The 24075-nt window shown below is 35.8% G+C and overlaps 1 protein-coding gene across 1 annotated transcript in view; it reads left to right on the top strand.

Annotated features, from left to right (window-relative positions):
* Positions 1-2717: 2717 nt before the first annotated feature.
* The window catches only part of ME1 (malic enzyme 1), a 124718-nt gene continuing 103360 nt past the window's right edge, over positions 2718-24075 (top strand). The window contains exons 1-2 of the mRNA XM_039385320.1: positions 2718-2848; positions 10030-10179. Of these exons, the coding sequence (XP_039241254.1) occupies positions 2718-2848; positions 10030-10179 (281 nt within the window). The remainder of the gene's footprint in view (positions 2849-10029; positions 10180-24075) is intronic.

Here is a 24075-nt window from a genome sequence, read left to right as displayed (position 1 = left end):
GCTAGACCTAGAGCCCTCTCTGCTGGATGGCTGGGAAACAACAATTCTAACAGGAAAAAATAAGAATTCTAATATAAAAAAGAAAATCCGAGAGGCTACTGCAAGAAAGCTAGATGTAAACTATAAATCCTGAGTAGTTAAGGTCTTCCCTAATTATAAGCAAATGAAATAGTATACACTTATTGCATAAAATGGCCTGCTCTTATTAAATTGTCAGGTGATATATTTTAATGATAATTCTTTTCTTTTGAGTATATATGAGATCTGAGGGGGGAAAGAGGAATTAACATACCATCTTAGAAATTTTAAAAATTCATAATATCTGTACCAAAGAGGAGTATTCATGTAAAGGATTTTCAAACTATATATAGCATAGGGGGTGTAGATGGGTTATGTGTTTTGTAGTAATGCTCCAAAGAAATTAATTCTTACTGGAGGAGCTGTAGTAATATGTGGAAAATAGGCTATTACAAGATGAAGTACTTTTTAAAAAAAGGCACTTGGCAAGATGTAACACGTGTCTGTTTTAAAATAAAATATATTTTCCAGTACAAGGGAAAACCCTATCATAGTAATTAAAGTCTGTATCTTATTCCTAAAGTGAAGGCAAACACAGACTTTTAGAATTTTTTTTATTTCTTTTGACTAATGGAAACGGGAAAGGAGAGATGCAGAGAGTGATTGGATTGCCACTTTATTGCCAGCACTGAAAGATCCACTAAAATTACGGAGCTCCCTGGAGTCCAGTCATTTGGAACTGATTCTGAAGTCTATGTGTGTGTGAGCACACATGTGTAGCTTTTATGTGGGTCCTTTAAGCCAAAAAAAGTCTAATGGAGATAAGAGGGATCAACTTTGAATAAACTTGTGAGGAATTTATTTATTTATTATTCACAGTTGACTCTCCCTTCTTCCATGGTCTTTCAAAATGTGATAGCAGCTGAAGACACTCGCTTATGGTCACTGAAAGTTCATTAGCAAAAAAATTGCAGGCTTTGTGTACGGTTTTGGAAACCTTTGAAATCTTGTATGCGTGGAGAATTACAGCAAAACAGTGTTTGACCTTTATTAAACTTGGTTTCCTTTCATTTCTGTCTCATATGGGAGAAGCACGTTCTACTAATGTGTGATGTTTTGTGAAGTGTTCATTATGAAGTATTTATCTTTTTTTGAGTTATCATTTCACTTAAGGGTAACAACTTGATTAATGGCGTTATGAAGCAGATAGAGTGATGGAGCTGCTTTGGGGGTTTTTTTGCCTACTTTTTTTCAAGCCACAATGACATAACCACTTGAAAATTTAGATTAAAATGGTGTAAGAAGTGTAACCTAGTAAGACACAGAAAGATTTTGTAGTATACTTTTGTTCTGGAAGAGTAAGTCCTGTGAGGTGACTATTTCTGAAAAAGACAGAAGAAAAAAAAAAAAACCAAAAAATAAGAAACCTGTCCAGGTAATCAAACTAACTGGTATGAATTTATCACTTTGTATCACTTACTAGGTGTTGTGTGAAAGGCAGGAAGAACTTTGTGTACGGGACTGGATTTGTTCCCTTGAAAAAGAAAGAGTAGTGCAAATGTAGAATGAAGGATGCCTTTTGTATTTGTTGCTTTACCTGTTTTTTCCTATCACTTGTTGATGCAGCTAGTTCTAATGGTAACATGAACAAAGAAATTTTAAAAGTCTGTTTATAGAGGTTGTTACGGAAGTACCTCAGTAGTGTTTATTTTCCACAGAAGAATAAATGCAGAAACATTACATTGCCATTTTTAACTCTTGATAGATCTCAAGGTGTTTTCTCAAATACTTTTTGCATAAGAAACAAAGTATTTTCTATAGTTGTATGATAGATATAGAATATTAGGCAACTGTCTAATGGCTTATTTATATGTGGGTACACACACACACAGACATCTTCTTGCTAGAGTATTAAATGCTACCTAATATCTGCTACATGAACTTCTGAATGTGTTTAAGCTACATGATAAGCATATTGCAAAGATTATAGACAGTTTTAGTGTAACCTAAGAGAGGCCTCAAAGACACTTGCATATCTGCCAGTATTGACTCTGGAGTGGAAGCCGTGCAGCAGCATGATGCTAAAGGAGAGCTGTAACATGTCTGTGGAGCCACCAGTCAGTGGCTATAGTGTGAAACAAATGCATGCATTTCATAGGTCATATATGGAAGAAACTCCTCTGAAATTTCTTTTTATCCCCTGAAACTGTCAGAGGTCTGATCCAGTCTGTCAGTCCTGCCTGGCTGTAGTTACCACAGCATAGTAAAACTTCAGCAGTCAGAGTGTCCTAAACCCGTAGCCATATTTCTGCTGTAAAGGCATCATCTTTCTCAGACTAGCTTGGGTACTTTCTGAAGATGTTTTAGACAGACAGACCTCATTAAAAAGCAGCAATTGAGTGACTGAGAATATACAACTGCTCTCTGCTTCAGCTGTAAGTTAATGATTTTGCAATTAATAGTCTTATGGTGTCAGGAGATCTTACCTTGTTCTGTGCTGGGATGGAGTTATCGTACTGTTTTCTTATGACTCAATAAAATCTTTTTCCAAAATAATTGCACAATTTTAAATACTACGTAATTTTAAATAGTTTTTCTGAAGCTAACTTTACCTGCGCTATGATTTGCCACAGAATTTTCTTAAATGAATTATCTCATGTATATATCTATACATGGTTTTATTTTTATTTTTTCAGGGCATGGCTTTTACCTTGGAGGAGAGGCAACAGTTGAATATTCATGGATTATTGCCACCTTGCTTTCTTGGTCAAGATGCTCAGGTTTTTACAATTCTTAAGAATTTCGAAAGGCTGACATCTGATCTAGACAGGTAAAGTATGACTATGGAACTTTATCCTAATTACCAAACCACGAGTCCTTTATGGTTTTTTTTATGGTAGTACAGATGAAATTTTGGGGTTTTTTTTCAAGCTATGGTGATTGATTATGGGAAATCTATAAGTTAAATATATACTTTTGCTGAAAGGCTTTCTTCAAAAAATCAACTCCTACTTTAAAATTGTAATGTTCCAGGGCTCTTCACATGAAATTACTTTGATAACCAAATGACACAAGGGTCATCAGAAGCAAATGAACTCATGTGATAGTAAAAGTCAGTAATGTCTTTACATGCATATAGATACATATGCATTAAAACATATAAAAATAATAGAATATTATAAAATTAATGTGTCATGAAGTATTGTTGTGTTTGGGTTTTTTTCAAGAAAAAAGCTGGGGAGGGCTTTAAACATTTACGAATACTAAAATGTGGATTTTTTTTTTCCGAAAAAAAATCATATTTTGTAGGCTCTAGAACAAAAAACTGTGCCTTCATTTTTTTTCATCCTGTGCCTTGCTTTTCTCTGTTGTGGGCTGTCTTGTTATCTGTATGTAATACATGGCTTTTAGTTACCCATCTGTTGGTGGCAAGGCTTTTTTATAATTTAAAGTTGCCACAACCTTTGTTTTCTGTAGAGTCAGAATAGGATGAGCACAGTCTTCCAAGTCAATGAAGAGCTCATGATTGTGGTATCTTTTCTAGGTTAACTCTTTTCCAGTGGGCATTATCAGTTGTCACAGATCAGTAGCTTCCCAGGTTAGAATGTTTATTATTTGGAGTCCCCACGCATAGGAAAGTGCAAAATTTCATGGAGACCTGTGAGTCAGCCATAGATCTTATTATAGGGGAAAACTTTATCCTTCCTCCAAGGAGGAGATGGGAATCTCCTCTTTGACTCTGCCTTGAAGTAGTCCCTTCATGATACATCTCATTGTTTTATGTTTCAGTACATGTAACACTTCAAAGCAATTTCAACTGCTTCTTTCTGCTTGAACTGCTGAAATTTCTTTTCACTTATAACTTAGGAAGAAAAAAAGGTCTTTATCCCATTGCTGCATGTATTTTTTAACTAAGAAAGAAATTTTGCTCCTACTTCAGGTCATAGGAGAAAAGCACTTGTATTTCTCAAAACATCCCAGATAGAAAGTTAAGGTCTAGCTATGAAGGAGTTACAGCCAAAAGGAGAGCAGCAATATTTCCAAATCTTAATTTTTTTTTTTAGCAAAAAATTGTGGATATTTAAGTGGCTTTTTGCCAAAATGACAAATTTCTTCAGGAAAGGCAAAAAATAAATAATCTATGAGTTTTAAATTACAGAGTACTAAAACTTTGAATGCTGTGCCATTTGAACTGAAATAAACCACTGTATACTGAAGTTTTGATTGCAATGGGAATAATGAAATAAAAATAACTGTCTCCAAGTATTGTGGGTATAGTTTGCAGAAAACTTGCTTTACCATGTTAAAAGAAAGAGAAGAAAAATCTGTCTGTCTTTGGGGTGGAAAGAATATTTTTTAAAAATACAATTAATCCACATAGAATAGACATAAGTAATACCCAAGTATAAAGAAATATATGTTTACAAATAAATGTAAATTAAAGGTTTTTGAGAAGCCATTTACTTCAGATAATGTTTTTTCCAGATTTGTCTCTGTTAAGCTTAAGATCTGTAAATACTTAACTAAACAAAAATTTGGTGTCTTCCTTTCCCACCTACGAGTCTTCTTGTGCATCTTCTGTTTTCCAAATAAATAGTTAGATAAGGAAGAAATTTGTTTCCTGTTCCTGTGACCAGACATCCCTAAAACAGAAGCGCTAACATTGAATTATTACATCCATGTGTCTTGAGTATTAGACTCTAGCTTGCCATTTTATACTATAAAGCCAGTTTTTATTATAATGCCTGTTTAAGTATAAAGGTTATATTGTATTGTACAGCTTTGCAGTACAAATTTATTGTTGTTACTTTGGTTTTAGTGATGTACTTCAGCTGACAAAACTAGCAAGTCTTCGGTTCATAGAAATAGTTTGAAACTAATACAAGTTAGGCTTTTTTCTCACTAATGTATTAACTAGTCAAAATACTTCAATTAAGATTTTAGTAATTAACATATTTAAAAAGTGAGAAGCTGTGTTTATTTCCCAGTCTTATTCTGTGACATGTGGCAGTGGTATTTTCTCAGCCGTAATTTTCGGTACAGGTATTTGTATCTTCTCCTTCCCCTTATAGTCAGAATAAACAGTGTGGCCCTATTTTATAATGCTGGATGAGCTGTGGTAGGATCTCCATCCATGGGAGGTATTCAAAACCTGACTGAACATGGTCCTGGGCAAACTGCTTTAGCTGACTCTGCTTTGAGCAGGGGATCAGATGAGGCCATCTCCAGAGGTGCCTTCCAGCTTTGAGCTAGTGAATGCTTTCATAGCACAAGTCCATACTATTTAAGAGATAAGCTTTCAGGGATAATCTTGAATCAATGCAAACTTGTGTAAATTAAATCAGGTTGTCCCTTATGCATGTAAAATTATATAAATCCACAAGTACCTCCCAAATGAAATTGTTTCTGTAAGAAATTATGTTTATATTCTGTGTGAACACCCAGCAGATCTAAATTCACTATTCATGCCATGGGATGTTTTGATACAAAAATATTTTCCTCACATATTAGTGGGGCTTTATATAGCTGTGCTGTTTCCTCCAATTTTTAGCAAAATAAAATAATTTGTGTTACATGTGTAGGTCTGCATTTAAGACCACTGATGGAAAGACTTGGTAATATTTGCATGCGGAAGATACTTCCACTGAAGACTGTCACCAGTGACATCTTGGGCTCCTTTGCAGATAAAATGCTTTTGTGTGAATTGAGTGTGCAAAAAAGTTGCATGTGCAAGATGTAATTTTCAGCTGTGTTTGTAAGTCAAGTATCTGACAATTTTATTGGAGTATGTCAGTAAAGATCTGCTTGGAGAACATGTGCGTTACATGTGTGTGAGTTCAGTCCTCAAGGCAATATGTGAACTCTGGTCTCCTATGTCTATACTTGTATCAAAGAATTTTAAAGAGAAGAGTGACTGGGATCCTGCCACAATGACTCCTTGAATAGCTTCACTGATGGAGAATGCCAGAAGACATTGACTGTTTTAGCTGGAACTTAAAAGGAAATCTGTACAGGCGGGTGCTCAAGGATAACCTTGTGTAAGAGCATGCAGTTATTGCCTTCTACTCAGTCTAAATGTCCTAATTCTAGAAAAAAAGTGCACATTTCCTGCAGTATGCATCTGGCATAGTCCTTGCTCCCATAGAAACAGCAACTGAAAAGAGATAAAGGGAAGCTGTTGTTTTCCCTCCAGAGCTTGAATTCGGCAGTGGGTATACCTGTGTGTTTTATGTCCAATTACAAAAGCTTAAGTACAAGCATTTAGATATTGCAGAGATGGAAGCTGTTAAGTACCTTAGACAGAAGAGTGTTGTCTGATGAAACATAACTGCTATGTATGACAGCATCTTACATTGGCAGGATTGTAGTTTTGATTGGAAAGAGGGTGTGTGTAAATTCATAAAGCTAAGGTGATAGATCTTACCTTGACATGGCTGAAACTCCTTTGCTGACTTGCAGCATGAAATTGCTGTACTCTGAAATACCAGGAGTTCATACACAAAATGAATGTGGAAACAGCAGCAAATATATTGCCTGGTATGCTTGGTGAAAGGGAATCATTCTATCCCTCTAATTTAATTTGGACAAGCTGTGATATATTCTGCAAATAAATTAATCTTTTTTTCTTTCCTTGCATGTTCTTAATTGTCTTTCTTCTTCCTGTTTATGGGCATTGAAATTGTTGTCCCTGACACAGCCACATCTTCTGCCTGAACTTTTCTTTCTTCACAAAGTTACACTGGTAAAATGTTATACTGGATGTGTGAACATTAGGAGGGTGGCCATCAAATCACTTTTTCAGAGAATGCCATGTTATTTTCTTTTTTTCTTAAAGTTCTCTGTCTTTAATGCATTTTTTTATATAGATACTGATGATGCAAAGTAATGGAGCTAAGTATCTTACACAGGTTAAAAATAATAGCCTTTCCTCCCATTTTCCTTTATTTGCTCTCATGTTTTATAAGATAAGAGCAAAGAAATTTTGAGTTTGGGTTTTTTTCACCTTTCCATTTTGCCTTGTAAAATGCGTGCCAGTGATAGTTGTGCCAGTTATCCTAAGAAATCATCGGTAATTTTCTGGTAGTTATATCAGTTTTCTTTTGGGTTTGGATGATATCTGGTTTATATCCTTTTGATTTTTCTGTATTTCACTCCCTTCATAATAGCAAACTGGTATGAAAAGTTCTTAGGTGAAGTAAGGGCAAGAGGGGGAAAAGTGACATACTGAAATTTGAATGCTTGGCAGTCTCCTCTATCTGACTTGCCAGACCTTGGGTTTTGTCCTCTGAAACTCTTCCCTGAAATCTTCATTCAGGACTTCTTGTCTGAGGATAGATAATATTTTTCTCCCTTTTTATAGCACAAATGATTATTCTCAGTGTTTTATTGCTTGTTTTCACTATGTTTTCAATTAAATGTGGGCTTCAGTAAAAGATTCTCTTAAATACTGAATTTTAAATATATTTTTTAAAACACAATGCTTAAAACCACTTCAGGCTTCTAGTTGTGTAGATTACTTGGATGTTGCTAAAAGATGCATACTTGTTGTCTAATGTGTTATAACCATCACCACATTGAGGATGAAGCATTTTTGTGTTTCCTCTTATAAAGAATTTTTGAGAAAGATTATACCTCTGACTAAGCCAGTTACTATGTTGAGAAAGAAGATGTATACCTGCCATTGAAAAGTATTTTTCACTTTATAATGATATTTCTTATACTGATTTGGATATGATCAAGTATGTAATATTTGAAAATGTGATTATAAATAGTATGCAGTTATTACCTTTGCAAGTTCTTTAGCATATCCTGAATATTAAAGTGGCACAATAAATACAAATAAAAAAATAAACCCCCTGTTTAATGCTACAGGACAGTAAAAACAAAATGGAGAGCTTTAACAAACAGTTTTTTGATTCGAAGCCCTTGAAGCCCAACTTTAGCCTTTTGCTAAAGTTTTAATTTCTTTTGTAAAAGATTTCTTAACCCTATTTAAAATCTAGGCTTGATCTGAGTAATAAGAAAGGATGATTAAAAGGTATTTTAAAGTCTTAAGCAACCACACCTTATTTTAAATGAAACAGATAAAAAAAATTAAATACTGGCAACTGCTTCAAAACAGTGCTGTGGCTTGCATGGTGCTTGCAGTCTCCAGTACAGAGCGGGCCAAAGTATGCATAATATTTTCTAACATCACTTTAAATATTCTCTGGAAATGAAATTAATGTCTTCATGTGTATTCACAACTATGTGTGCATGAAACTTGTATTTCAAGCTAAGTGTTGGGATAGTCATCCTCAGGAGGAGTTTTAATGAAGAAGAATTCAAGGACATTGGAAGATATGCTATACCATAATGAAATACTGGGAAAATGAAAGGCTAGTAGGGAAATGTAATAATATGAAAGAAAATTAGTATGTATGTATATTTGTAGCTGATAACTGTAAGAGCAGGATATAATTTAACCTTGGAGAACATTCAAAACTAATGGGTATGATGGAAGGTGTTTAGGATTGCCTCATGGTGATGGTATTAGAGTAGTTCTGCAACTTTTTAGTTTCCAGCTCTTTATCTTTTTAGGGTATAAAATACCCTTGGTGACAGAAGCGGAGGGACACTGTTTTGCTTCACTTGTGTCACCACATTACAGTCATCACCTGCCAAACTGGCTGCATTAGCCTTGCTTATAGTGCACATTAAAAGTTTATATTGTAGATTGCAGAAGTGCTTCCCTGATATACAGTGATATACAAGCTAAGCTTGAATGAAACAAATTCAGATTTACTAAGCTGTTCTTTTTTAGATAGTTACCTGACTATGTCTTCCTAAAGAATGAATTTGATTTTATTGGGGCATGTGATGCATGAGAATGCAGAAGAAAAGGTCATGTGAATAATACTTAAGCACACAAAACTCCAGGGTTTTGGAATTAATGTGTTGTATATGTCTCCTCAACACTTGTGTGATAAAATGATGGGCATATTAAGCTTATTGAGTGTAAGTAATTAGTAGTCCGTTGCAAATTAAAAAAAAACACAAACCCTTGCATAAATTGTGTAGATAAGTTAAAGATTTTATATAAGCCTATTGGTACAGAAGACTACTTAATTTTTAAAGTAATACTTAACATTACTAAAACTAGTAAATAGAGAGGTGATGTTTAGGATCACCAAATTCCTAAGTATTAAGTATTCACAAAGTGGACAGAGTCATACACCTGTGTGAACTGGTATAACTTGAAGTCACTCTCCGACTCATATCATCTATCATACTCAGCATTGAAATTTGGCTTCCTGGTTGGGATCTTGAAGCAGTAATGTAATTATTCAATATTAGTTTGATGGTAGTTAAAAGTAGATCAAGCTAAACATGAACTTTTTTTTCACTCTCATTTCTCTGATTTTTTTTTCCATTGGTTTTCTTTTTAAACAAACAGAACTTCTTCAAAATTAATTTTCACTGGGAGATAAAACATTGCAGATTTCATGACAAATAGAGTTCAGGGATGAAAGGCCATACATGTATGCTTTGTTTTTGAAGTTTGTTTTATTTATGCGAAGTATTAGTCTGGATTTAAGATAAATTTCTATTGAGACAACAACTTGCAAAGCTTAACATTTATAGTTTTGTTTTCTTTGGGCAGATGAGTAAGCTTGTTTAAGTTATATTTAATGATGGTCTCATTTCAAGTGGAACAACTGATAGGTACAGATAAGGTTCTGATAGACCAAACCCTCAGTGCACGTCAGTGTTTTATACCTGAGAGGGATTAGCTTCTTGAGTATGTAATTCATCAACTTCTTGATGGTTTCAGTGTCTCTATCTCAACCAATTTGTTATTTGTTTCTGAACCATTTGTTCTATTAAGACAAGGAGGAATTAAAATACTTTTAACAAGAAAGAGGCTATTATAGAACAAAGATAACTTTAATTATCTAAACACCTCTGTATTTCTATATCTACTTTATATGTTCCCTTGGTGTCTGTCTAATTATATGTAATTCTCCACAGATACATTCTACTAATGAGTCTTCAGGATCGAAATGAAAAGCTTTTCTATAAAGTGCTGGCTTCTGACATTGAAAAGTTCATGCCTATTGTTTATACTCCCACTGTGGGACTGGCTTGCCAACATTATGGGTTAGCATTCCGGAGGCCAAGGTATGTAAATTTATACTTCAAATAAAAACAATTGTATTTTATTTTCCTCTTGGCAGATTTCTACAGGGGTTTTCTAATATAGCTGAATGTAATCCAAAACTGCAATAAAGATAGTTCAAGCTACACTTTTTGTCTGCAATAAACAATAATTTGTATTGCATTAAGAAGGCAAATGGTTGGTTTAATTGCATTAAAACATGAGTATATTTTTAATCTTATTAACTGACTGTCTTAGAATCCTAGCTGCACGTTACAAGACTGGAGAGGAGTGGAACCTTAGTCTTAGATTTGTCTTAGCAACTTCAAGAGCATAGACTTTTGCCTATATAAATATTTACATTATAGGTATTTTTATATATATATATATATAAACACTAAGGATGCCTTATGTGTATGCCTACTGACATCTTAAAAATAATCAATAATCATCAAAGTGCCTGTCTCACTGCTTAATAATTTGTTGCTTCATAGATTGGTTGCTGAAGTGCTTTTATTCTGTAAACAGTATCTGTATTTATAGAGTGATGGGGAAGTGGTATGAAAGAAGGATAGATCCTTCTGTTTCACTCTGCCTCTTGAACATCTGCCTCCTGTGTATATTGCTGCCTTCAAGTGCAAACCAGAACAACACTTTGGAGCCTTCTGTAGAATTTTCTGGCGAAGGAAGAGATAAATGAGCTGCATGTGCATAGCTCTGTTAACAGAAATAGGTTTTTTTACAGTCAAGGCATTGATCAAAAATAAGAAGCTTGCAAGATTTAAGGGAACAAATGACTGCACAAATTCTTCAGCAGGCAGTATTTGAGGGAGACTTATGGCTTCGAGGTTTTGTTGTTGTTAATGGGAAAATCATTTTGGCCTTATGACTAACAGAATGAGTCAGGACTATCTGGCCAACTATAGAAAACAAGAATTCCCACTCCTCTGTGCATTAAAAATTTCAAAAATACCTCAAGAATGCTAACTTAAACCTGTTTAATGATCTGTGGTTTTAGGTGCCTCCCTTAGCAAAAGAAGTCATCTCCAGTTTTTCCCTCAGTATATACCACCATGGTGATTTAATTGGCCTTCCAGGAAGTGCTAAATGTGTCTGGAAATTAAGTCTTTGCTTACACTGGCCTCATTGCCCCTTGTTTTGATATCCACTGACATATAAAATATTTCACAAGGAGCACCTCTGCCCATGCATGTACTTTTCACTTTCTCCCCAGATCTGTTAAAGTCATTGAAGTCATTAAGGTTGCAAAAGACCTCCAAGGTCATAAGTCCAACTTCTGAGTGAACACCACCATGCCAGCTAGACCATGGCATTAAGTGCCACGTCCAGCCATTTCTTAAACACTTTCAGGGATGGTAACTCCACCACCTCCCTGGGCAGCTTGTTCCGATGCTTGATAACCCTTTCAGTGAAGAAATTCTTGATGTCCAACCTGAACCTCCCTTGGCACAGCTCGATGCCATTTCCTCAAGTCCTGTCACTGGTTGCCTGGGAGAAGAGACTAACCCGCACCTTGCTATAATCTCCTTTCAGGTAATTCTAGAGAGCAGTAAGATCTCCCCTGAACCTCCTCTTGTCTAGGTTAAACAACCCTAGCTCCTTCAGCTGCTCCTAAAATGACCAACTTTCCAGACCCTTTGCCAGCTTTCTTGCCCTTCTCTGGATATGCTCCAGCACCCCAATATCTCTTTTGCAGTGGGGTTGGAACTAGCTGATTTTTAAGGTACCTTCCAATCCAAACAATTCTATGATTCTGTCATCTTTGACAGACTGTCCTGATTAAGGAAAACACCTATACTTTGCAATCTTTCACTGTGCTCTATTACAGAGATCTGCTTGAAAAACCTTTTCGAAATTATTCCAAAACCAACTATGCAAAGCAACCAATATAACTGATTTTGGAATTACATTCAAGACTGTGACTCATTTAGCATTAAGCCTTATAGACCAGAATCCCTCATAAAAAGCATCCTCCATGAGATGGACAGAGAAGAAAAAATAAACATTAAATTTAACATTCAGAAGGAAAGAAGCAGTAAAATATGTAAAATTTAGTCCAGTCTGTACAATCTTACAATTTTGATTGATTTTTTTTTTCCAGATTTTGCAATTAAGGAAAAAGGTATAATCTGATCATACATAAAAAAAAAGGTATTATCTATAAGAACTGTGTGTATTTGTTTTATGCTGACTTGTATGTAAATACTGTCTTTACTGATAAGTGACTGTTTTTCTTTCAGAATGTTTTTTTATTTCAGAGTATTTTTATTACTGTCTCTTCCCATAGCTCAGAAAATGTTTGATATATCATAATTTAATGAAGATCTCATTAGAAACAGACTTGTTTATATAGTTAAATAAGTTAAAAATTACCCAGTTGCTGCAGATCATATTTATCACACTGGAATTTGCAAGGCAGTGTCTTATTATTCAGTTTACATCTGTAAGGGTTTTTTTTAATATTCAGTTACATTTCTTTATGTTGTGAAGTTTGAAGCCTCTGGCTCAAAAGTTATATCTTGAGACAAGGAACAATGACAATTAATTTAGAGTTAAAAAATAGGTAACTCATGGAATCATTAAATGAGATCATCTTCTGTGACTGTTTTTAGAAGACTATATGGGCTTACATGATGTGCTTACAGTTATAGAAAGACTCTGTGGCTCAGGCGAGAGGTTTTCATCCTGAAGCAATGTTTTGCAGTTCTAGAAAAATCATTCAGGGCTGAGCAGCTGACCATCTGATTAAGCATTATTTCTCAAGAGAACCATCTGCAAAGTAACTTGACTCACTGCTTTGAAGCTCGTATGGATTTTATTTGTAAAATTCAGGCTCAACTCAAGATTGCATTACTCGCTCTGAGTATTCAGCTTTAAATCCACCCGTTTAATGAGTAAGAGTGTTATTATAGAAATAAACAGTACAGATCTGATAGCAGATCTCTAACATGCATCTACCTACCACAGTTACATAAAAATAATTTAGAAGTCCAGTCTTTCTGGTCTTCATCCTAACTGTTGAGGAGGATGAGGGAAGAAAAAGGGTTCTCCAGGGAGTTGTTCAGAGAAGGAATTTGGACCTGTACAGATAAAAGCTTTGCTTATGCTGGGAATATAATGGGGCTGTGTGTTTTTTGCAGTGCTCACATTATCATTTTAAGAGCATTATCTCAGAATCCCTACTAGGTCACTTTTTGGTGCAGAGTTTCTATTATTTAAATTCCTAAAGTAAAAAATTCTTCAGTTGCACAAAGCATGTACATATATATGACAGCTTTTGCTGACTTACCAAGAAACAATATAGTTCTGTAAATGGATTTCTGAAATATAACAGTTCTTTCATCCAACAAGAATAAATATGGGAAAGCTTAATGGAAATTTCCTCTAAGAATCCAAAATCAACTTTTTACATTGTATAGAGAACACCCGGGAGTTTAAGGTTCTTATATAAACTCAGCGTTCAGAGAAGGGAGGAAGAATTGCCAAGTACTGCTATGCTGAAGACTTTGGATGCTGTTAAAATGTTTGGTGACCGTTTATGCATTGCCATTCCTAGAAGGAAAAGCCATTTCAAACAGAATATGAACAAAGTGAGCCCTGGTAACTATTGCAGCCACACAGGCATGGCACAGTTCCTTTGAAATAATTTCCTGATGCAGTCACACACTGTCAAACTGACTAGGAACCATTTTTAAAGCAGCTATATTGTATCTGATGCAGCATATTGAAGATACAGATGCACTCTCTTAAAAGGCAGAGTATGTTGGGCTTAGCTTTGAAGTTATTTAGCAGATTGCCTCCTCATTGAACTATGTGACTGACTTGGCACATACCAATTTGAGACTTATTCCTTACCTTGTATTTATCAGAGAGGATGTATTTATTTACATTTATTGTATGTGTTTACATTTACAATTATTCAGATTCAGTGTATTGAATACAAATGTTGCAAATGTGAGTTCTTTTTTTGTTGACATAGTAATGTTTATATACTGAGATTGCCAGCTGCAGGATAGCATCACTTTTTAATAAAGAAAATAACTTAGAGAACAGGGAAGTATTTATTTCCTGTCACAGAACATGCAAAATGTTAGACCTTGGCATCAAAAGTTGCAGTCTGTTGGCCAGTGCAAGGCTGATTTTTTGTGATTTTTAATGAGGCTTTTATTGAAGCTATTTTCCTTAATTCCATTGGTTGTCTGTGGCATGCAAGTCTCTTAAGAAACTAGATTCAGCTTACTGGAGGCCAAAAACTTGTCAAATACTCCTGAATCACATGAGCTGAAAAAGTTCAGTTCCTGGAGCTTTTGTGTGACTCTCTCTCCCTCAGATACGTGATGTTTTCTTGATTGAGACTAGAATGTCTGGATTTATTTGGCCTAACTTTTTCAGCAGTATAACAGCCCCCTTGCCCCCTCCCTTAGATTTTTTTCAACACATCTAGATGTTTTGGGTTTTTTTCCTGGAAAAGCATATATATATGTATGTATGTATGTATATATATATATATGTGTGTGTGTGTATATATATATATATATGTTTAGGGACTTTATGAATCTGATTGTTGCTATAGATAATTATTATATTCATTTAGTCAAAAGTGATAGTTGTGTAACATAGACCTCTTAACATATTAAGAGGTATAACAAAGCACTAGTTTCACAGCTGTTTTTTCCAGGTATTTTCTTCTCTGAAGACTGTGCACAATTTTCACCTGGAAGTGAAAAAAAGGAAACCTGGAGGTTTTTTAACCAATCGCTTGTAAGGGCTTGATTGTTAGGACAGTCTCTGAAATCAAAATGTTTTGCAATAAAGACATAAAATACAGGAAAATACTTTTTTGAAAATAGCAGGTTGGAATTCTGTTCTCCAGGAGGCACTGATGTGTGTTGTGTGTATTAAGCACATGGTTCAGGTGGCAGGTTATTCTCTAACATTTCGACAGAGAATTAGCATAACTGTAGCATTTCATCTGATTTTAGACAATCTTTCTTTTACTGACTTCAAAAGCCTGACAATGATGGCAGTTGCAACCCCTACCCAAGCACTTTTGAAACACATATTGGTCATTTTCACTTTTGTGAAGATGATAGCTGCTGACATCTTCCAGGCAACTTTTTGTCTTCTTCTTTTTCTTCTTTTTTTTTTTTTTTCAGTAGCTTTGCCATTGAATTCAAGCACCATGACATCTCATGACACCCAGTAATTTTACTTTTAGGCATGATTCATCAAGCTAAAATTTAGCTTAACGTGCCATTGCTTCCTTGCCTTGAAAGTAAGACTATTAGAATCTCCCAGCAAAATGTTTGTCCTGCTCTGAAAAGTTGGAAAAGGAGAATTGACACGATGTAAGAGTGTTGAATTCCTCTCTTCTTCTAGGCTGTCTTCTACACTGGATTGTGCCTAAAGTGTATTGAACTTGGTCTGTCAGCTGCCAGTAATGCTGCTGCGGGGAAAGGTGTGAGAATCTTGTGCAGGAGATGTCAGTTGGCCTCATTTTGGTCTTGGAGTGCTTTGTAAATATTAAGCCAGTTTTCTCATTCAAGAAATATTTGAATGAAAAAAAGTTATGTCTTGATTTTTGAAAACGTTGGGATATTCTTTAGTTTATATGCATGTAGTCATCTGGTCTCTCTTGAATCATTATATTCATAGCCTTTGCTAATATTTTTGCAACATGTTTCACCATTTACTTACGGTGTGAATTTTTATCTTTTTATTAAACTTTCACGTTAGAATAAAATCACGAATAACTGGCTTGTGCTAAACTGAGAATAGGTAGTCCTAACCTAGCATTATGAAATATAATGTCCTCCATGTGGTGGGGTTTTTCTTTATGTACTTGGTGCTTCTATGTAGGTATAACTTACAGCAGTAGTGGAAGGGGATGGTATTTATAGAAGTTGTGCTTTGAGTTATTCTTGCATTTAGTCTTGTCTGAGTTGGAGCTTTACCTATGATAAGCCTCTTCCTGCTCTCATGAACTGCGTACATGATTTCTTATGCAGGTAATCTTTAAGAAATTTGTAATTATGTTCATAAAAGCTTTATCCTAAAACACATCCCAAGCGTGGAATTACTGGCTTTCAGACTTAAATTTCTACCTGGAGAAAGTACATCTTGGCTGTGAGCAGGAGGAAATGAGGCCATCCCTTCTCAAAACATGAATCTCAAAATGTTTGGCAGCAGTCAATGTTCAGTCATTTTCTTTCCCCTCTTAACAGTCTTCTGAGGAAGACAGATAACAAGGCTCAGTGCTCTTCTTTAGACATCCTTGGCAGTTTCTGTGCAAGAGGGCCAAAATTGAAGTACTGGCCATGACTTTCTCTCTGTTTCCTTGTTTACTTCCTTCACAGAGTCTTGGATGTTTCCAGGGGATCCCTGTCCTTATTTGACTTGTACTGTTATTTTCTACAGATTTCCACTATCTGTTGTGTGAGGTTAAAACTGAGCATTCTCCCTCCTCCATAAATTTAGAGGACTCAAATTTCTCTTTTAAAGGGCATCTGCACTCTGAAACAATGAGAACATATGCCAAAATCTATGGGGTTTGGCATAGGATTATCTTCCTCGTTTCCTTACATCCTACTGAGACAGTCCTCTGAAACAAAGATGTTTCGAGCAGATGCTTTTCACTACATGGGAAACACAGTTTGTGTGACAGTTATTAATGGAGTATTTATTAGAGCCTTCTTGTTTGCTTTACTAAAGCAGTCATCTGGTGGATCTACGTGCAGAAGACTGGACATAAAGTACATGATCCCAAATTAAATGTCTTCACTCTGACTAATCTTTGCTTTCTAGTGCCAATACCACATAAAAGGTAGGCTATAGGCTTTTCAACAAATAAACTACGTAACTGCATTTTAAAATAGCAGTATTGTTTTGGCAAGCGATATAACCATGTTACTCTTCAATGTTTTCCTTTTTCCTGAATTTTTGAGGAGATTTTGACTCAGTGCCAGACTTTCCTTGTTACAAGCTCCCAGATTTCCCGAAGCAGTACATTCCTTAAAGAAATGTATTTAAAGGGCAGAGATTTTATTAAGTTTTCACACTTCTACTTGGCCAAAGACTTTACTGGCAACACTGAAGTATCAGGTCATACAGTACAAGAGGGGTCTACTCATTGGCTCTGTCCTGCTCTATTCAAGCTGTATTTATATACTAAAATTTCCCCCTCATGAAACAGCCTCTGCCAGTTTTATAGAGCTTCTTAATTATGAACATCATTTGGCCCCCAAAACAAACCTTTTAAGAGTCACTTCCTTCAATAAGAGAACCATAACTTTCCTTAGTTCAACACCTTTTCAAGGGCAACCTGTCAAATCCCACACAAGATCTGCGAATGAATGCCACTCCATTTTTGCCTTTTGTACAAAATTATAGGTGTAGTTGCCTCCCTTCTGGTCCAGGAGACTTTGGACAGCCCTGAAGTTGTGGCTTGCTTTAGACAGTAGTTTGCATATTGCATCTATTCCCATGGACTGGAATTCTGCACCATCCTGGCACTCATTTAGGACAACATAGGCAAGTGACAGCTTGTGCCCCATGAACAAACAGGATGGTGCAAGATTTTTTCACGTGTCTGATCAGCCTTTGGAACAAGAACTTGAATTTTCAGATTCTCTTATCCAGCAAACGTGAATCCCTTTGTGGATGATCCTGATAGTGTCTGATCTTCTAAGACAATGCTTAAAGTAAAGCAAGACACAGCACTGATACTGATCACTCCAGCATAAAGCAGGTGATAATTCTGGTTTTATGATCTGAATCCCTTGTCTTGGAGACTCGAACTTTTTTGCAGTTAGTGATTTTCAGTCTGTTGGTATCAGCTTTGCACCAAAGTGTCTCAAACTTATCGTTTGGAGTGGCTTTCAGGGAATGAACAAATTCATTTTAATCTTCAGGAACATACTTAGTAATAATAAATATGTTTCTGCCGCCAGTCTTAGTTGCCCCATATTTTGCTCCAGGGCTCTGGCCTCCACATCACTGCCCATGACATCTATGCTAGTTTTTTCCTAGGCTTCTCTCTAGAGCACTGCAACTGATTTTCTGCAGTAGGTGAGGTAAATCTTTCAGTGCAGCCAAATACAGCCAGAAACTGTAAAGTAAGAAATTACATTATCTGTGGAGAATACATGTGGGTTTTTTTGTAAAAACTGGTTAGGAATGGAAGAGGAGCTGCAGCCTATTTTTTGAGCGTGTTGTGCACACCTTCAGCATCAGGCACACTTTTAGATTTACAATAAAAGATCCTTTTAGAAGACTTATATATTATCTGTGGTGTGCTGAGGCATCCCAGGCACTTTCAAAGAGAGATGGTTAACCACTGGTGCTAATGTCTATTTAACATTTGTGTTGAACTGACTGTTGCTGAGAAGTTAAGAGTTTCCATTTTGGATGGAATTCCTTCAGTTTTATAAAAGTATTTATTCTGAAACCCTCCGAAGAGGAGGTAATGCTCCCCAGGGCAGGCACTACAGGAATTGCTTAGCAAGGTGCACTGAAAAGAAGAAAATCTGCTACCTTTCTGTAGCTGTGAGATGCTCTGGGATACGAAATGCTCTGAGGTGTGAAGTGTGTGCACTCATAGGCTATGCCCTTGCTCTTCTGCGTGCTGTTTAAACTTGTGATTCATTGCATATGCTGTGGAAGGGAAAGGGCTTACTTCCAGATACCAGTGGGATAAAAAATAAATGGTCTTACAGCCTGTGTTTACAACTGGGTATCATCAGCAGTATCATCATGCACTGGTAACATGAACATGTAACAGAGAAGCGTTACAGGTGACTGATAAGCATTTAGTGTGGGTTTGGTTTGATTGTTTTTTTTTTTAAATACTAAGATCATACAGATAGAAAATCCTATGCTCTCCTTCTATGCAGAGTTTTTCCATGTCCCCGGTAATTCCCAGTGGTATCATCTGATACTGCAAAACAAGGTGCCAGTAGTATTTCAGATGACATGCCAGTGATTTAGAAGCATTGCATTGCTTTATTAGCTCATTCTGTATATATCCCAGCCCATGCCCAGAGGATATTTTCCTTTAGGGGTGTGCTTACACTGGAGTTTCTCCAGCTGTCATTTTTTGTAAATTTGTTGCACGCACGTCCTTCGGCACCACCCGAATCCCCTGCTTACACGTTCAGCAGCTTCTCTGTTCAAAATACCCTCATTACTCAGCAGTCTAACATTGTCTCGTTGCATTTCCAATACAGGATACTTAGTAGCTTTAAAAAAAAAAACAACCCTACAGTCATTCCTGTAACTGTATTTGGTGAAGTGCCAAAGAGGAAGGAAAAACCCTAGTGAAATCCCTGTGACTTTGCAGCAGCTGGGCTATTCTAAAATCATAGTTTTCTGTCTCTGTCTAGAAGCTTTCTAAATAGATAGGGTAAATAGTCAGATCTTAAAATGGAAAATCAGAAGTGAAGAGTAGGCATATGATTTTCAGCCTTAGGAGCATAACAAATGGGATGATTGTGTGTTGTAATATATCTTGTGTTTCTCTATATTTATGGTTAGATGCTTTTAGTCCAGGAGATTTTTACATGCTACATTTGAGAAAGCCATATGCTGCTGATGATATGAGGCTCCTGAAAAAGACAGAAAAAAATTTTGGGGGTAGAAGTCAATGCTTTTATTTCTTGCAAGGCATTTTCATCCTTTTTAAGCAAAGTTTTATAGCTGTATGAAACTGTTTTCTTACAGGCACGGTTCAATAAAAAGTGTCAGCAGTGTTAGTTATAAAAAACTTAAACATAAAAAGACTAGGTCATAATAACTTTACCAAATCTCTTGTAGAGTAACATTAACATAGTGTAATTTGCAGTTGGGTGGGGAAAGGTTTGTGAGGCATCTGGCATCCTGACCACCACTCTTTGAGTTAAGTGGTGACATTGAAAATCAGTTCTGCTTTGTACAAGGACCTTCTTCAGCTAATGAGCATTAGCTGATTAAACCACATGCAGGAAAAACAGTATTTTTTAGAAAACAATATGCAAGAGGCTGCTGGAAACATAGATCAAGTAGATGAAATGGTAAGAATGTGCATAAGCCAAACAAAACAAGTCATTTTTGTAAGAAAAGGAAGGACTTCTGGCCGAAGGCAGAAAGTGATAGGGAAGGCTTAAGTCAATTGGCAGAAATAAGGGAACCATTTACTGAGAAATATAAAAAAGGAAAACAAGTTTCAGATTGTAGCGAATGAGAACCTCTACCTTTGGCAAAAAGATGTTCAAAAGCCAGTTTTCATTTTTGCCTCTTTGTTCACAAAGTGGCTACATTTAACTTGAATTTCTGTTAGTCTTAAGGAAAAAAAGGGAGTCTAGGAGACCTCACAATGTTATTTTAGTGTAGTCTAGCGTATGGAAATTAACTGCTGTTTTGGACATTCTGGTGGAGTTTTCCATCTAAGGGAAGAGCTTCCTGTTGCTGAGATGAAGCTCTAATGTAGATTACAGAGACACAGCAGCACATTTCCACTTACAGAAGTTTACTATATTATAAAAACTGTTATATCAGAGGGTATTTTTGGTTTCTTTTAACTTTTCTCTAGGAGTTCTTTAGATTTATTGTAAGCACATACAAATGTACAGGTTTGCTTCACTGTATGTTGAGGGGCAGGTTGTTCATGCTACCTGTTTTAGGCAACAGTATGTCTTTGAGCATTTTCCTTAGTCATCCAGAAGGAGCTTCCTCAATATAATATGTAGATGTTTGCTTCTGAAAATGAAAATACAGAACACGGTTTGCTTTCTGTTCAATTAATTAATTTTTTTTCTCCACAAATAACTAGTATATGAACCCTGTTTCTGTTCTCTGCAAGCAATGTGCCTATTTCTACTTTCAGTTTGCCACTTCACATAGAATGTAGCAATACTCCAGTGCAGGCACTGAAGTGAGATTCTTCTGGAGGATGGTTGTAATGGCAGTCATTTGATGAGTGGTTGGCATACCACATTCAAACTTCACAGTGAAACAAATGTCTTCTTTGAAAGAATATGGCATATAGACTTTCAATGGCAATGTCCTCAGAAAAGCTTGTGCCTCTTTCTGACGTTGGACTCGAGCCTTTGATTACCTTGAACAGGTTGGAAGCTCCTAAATAACATTTCAGAAACTCCTCTTGTAACTGCTGGTGGATGCTTTTTGAATACTCCATCACCCCATAAGACTGCCTCCAAGACTCCATTCTGTATCCTGTGTTGCTTTGTTTCACATTGGTGCAGAGTGAAGGTTAGCAGTGTTAGTTTGTGTTAGCCAATATTGTTGCATGCTACATTTTTTCCCAAAATGTTGATACTGACTTTATGAAATGAAAAATTTTGCATGGGGTCATGACTGAATTTGCAAAAAAGGGAGGGAAAGTGTAAGATCACTTACCTCTAATGGATGAGGTTACTTTTTATGACAGTGGGCCAGATACATTCCAAATGTTTAAAGCTCAAAATGTTTCTTTGGGGTTCCATCTGGTATAATTTTTTTCTCAAATTTTATAATAAAGGCTTCTAGTAATTTTCAATCAAGTCAGAATATCACTATTTTTTTTCTTAAATATATTCAATTCCCTATAATTATAATATACATGTCATATAAATTTCCTGGGTTTTGATGATAAAATTTTAATATTCACTTCCTCTGTGAGTGAATTTCAGAAAACAACTGGTATGTTGGAAGTTTCTTAACGTCAGATAACTAAGTCTTAAAAACAGTCATGTATGCCTCTCAATTTCTCTATCTGAGATAGAGCTGGACATGAAGCTTTTTTCCCATGTTAAAAGTTGTTATTATTGAACACAGTACTAAAAATTTTGTCTGTCTCATGCATTTATTTATGCTGTAAATAACAGGAAATAAGTACAGAAATAGTGCTGCTGATCAGGTTGTTTACATTTTTAAAATGTGCACGTGGTAAATTGAGATCTGTACTTTTTCAGAGTGTTATGCCACCTTTTTGTGCTAAAATATAGAAGACATTTTCAATTGGTATCTGCTGATACAATTTCCACTGAAAGCAGGAATAGATTTCTGCGTATGTTTGGAGTTGAGCATCATGCAGAAAGAATCTGATCTTAGGAACAGCAAAAACTGCTAGATCAGGTATTTTTGTTTACTGCTAACACTTCATACTGAAAACTAGGGAAAATTTATGATCCATAAGAAAATTTTACCTCAGGAGATGCCAAGGCAAAATAACTGCTCTAGCTAACTCTGCTTGTGAGGGGGGCTTGGAGTGGGTGATCTCCAGTGGCCCCAGATAGCTTTGATTTGTGTGCCCTGGGATGCAGGTCCTGGAGATGTCACCAAATGCTGCACACAGACAGCTTAAGCCTGGGTGAAACAGCCCTACTCTGTGCCTGGATGCTCACTGCAAATTTTGTATGATAAATTTAATCCTGGTGCTTTCCCATAAGCCTGCCTGCCTTGTTACCTCGTAGCCCTGCAGCTCCTTGCATTGGGAACTGTTCTGTCACTGTGACAGACATTGAGCAGTGTCCTTGGTTCATTTTCAGCAGATAGGGTCAGCACTACAAATGGAAGATAGTGTCTCTTTTCAGAAGTGACTTTTTCATTAAAGTGGAAGTTGAGTAGGATATGCCATAAGAAGAGGCATTTTTTTGAATAAGTCTTATTGAGAGCAAATGATGGTGATTTAAAGGTCAGTGAAAACTGCCTTAAAAGATGCTATTGTCTAAATACTGGAAATTTTCCATGTTCCAATGAGCCAAGGCAGCACAAGTTGCTGAAGTAAATAGAAGGACAGTTATCTCACTTGTTGAGTACTTCACAGTTTAAACAGCATTTAAAAGGTTTTTTTTTAGAAAAACATCAGTAGCATTACAAGATTCCTAGTAGATAACATGATTGATGTTGTTTGTAGGTGGCTTTTTATGCAGTTAATATTAGCATAAAATAATACCAACATGATAGCTATTGAAGCAGAGCAGTAGGTTGTTTTTTGTCTTAAAAATGAATGGGTCTGTCTCTGGTAAACCATTCTCTCATTCACAGTCTTCAAATAGTTCTATTTGTGTCTATTAGAGTGTAAGTAATTAAGTTATTTATTGAGCAACTGTCAGAGGAATATAAGTAGCTTCTGGAGGAAAACAGCTAGTATTTTGCAAAGTCTGCCTTTTCCTTCGCAAACCCATCCCATTGAATTGCTGATTGTCTAGATGAATGATACTTTAGGAATATAGTTAAATCAACAAATCCATGTTTTAAGAAGTGACTATAATGAAGATATGATTTGATCTACTTTGTTGCTGTATGAAAAGGATCAATCATTACAGTTTGAAATTCCAGACCAAAAAATTCTGTGCTATTTGCTTTTGCAAGTCAAGGAAGTGCGACACTAATTAAAAAAGTGTTAAATACCTAAATATACAATAATGAGTATTTTATATGAATGATGCAAAAAGTCTGCAATTACGAAGTCCATGAAGTGTTTCTTTTAGTATGATGTATTCTTAATTTTTATCTGAAGTAGTTTGAGGTCCACATTATAGTTTCCAAATAAGTAAAGATTTTTGGATTATTAGTGAAGTGTCACACTATAATTGCTTTTGGTACCATGTAAAATTGGCTTTAAAGCTTTGCAGTGTAAGGCGTGTAATGTTGTTACTCAGATTATTTTTACAATGTAATGGGGTTTTTTTGTGTTGAACGAGAGCAATTGAAGAATTACTTCATTAAGTTGCTTTTTATTGTACAAAAGTCTTAACTTCTTTGCCCAGTTCTGGAGCTTGAGTTTACCTAATGGGCGTTTTATGAAGTGAAAGCAGAATGTTCCAAGGAAAAAAGGTTCTTTCTGCAAGAAATCTCTATACACTCATATTCACTACATAGAGATTACACACTTTGGTAGCAAGCATAGGTGTCTCAGGGAG

This window comes from Pipra filicauda, unplaced genomic scaffold (assembly GCF_003945595.2).
Source record: "Pipra filicauda isolate LSUMZ 115617 unplaced genomic scaffold, ASM394559v2 scaffold403_size635245_pilon, whole genome shotgun sequence".
Taxonomy (NCBI): domain Eukaryota; kingdom Metazoa; phylum Chordata; class Aves; order Passeriformes; family Pipridae; genus Pipra; species Pipra filicauda.
The sequence above is the reverse complement of the archived record's forward strand: the minus strand, read 5'-3'. Positions and strand labels throughout refer to the sequence as shown.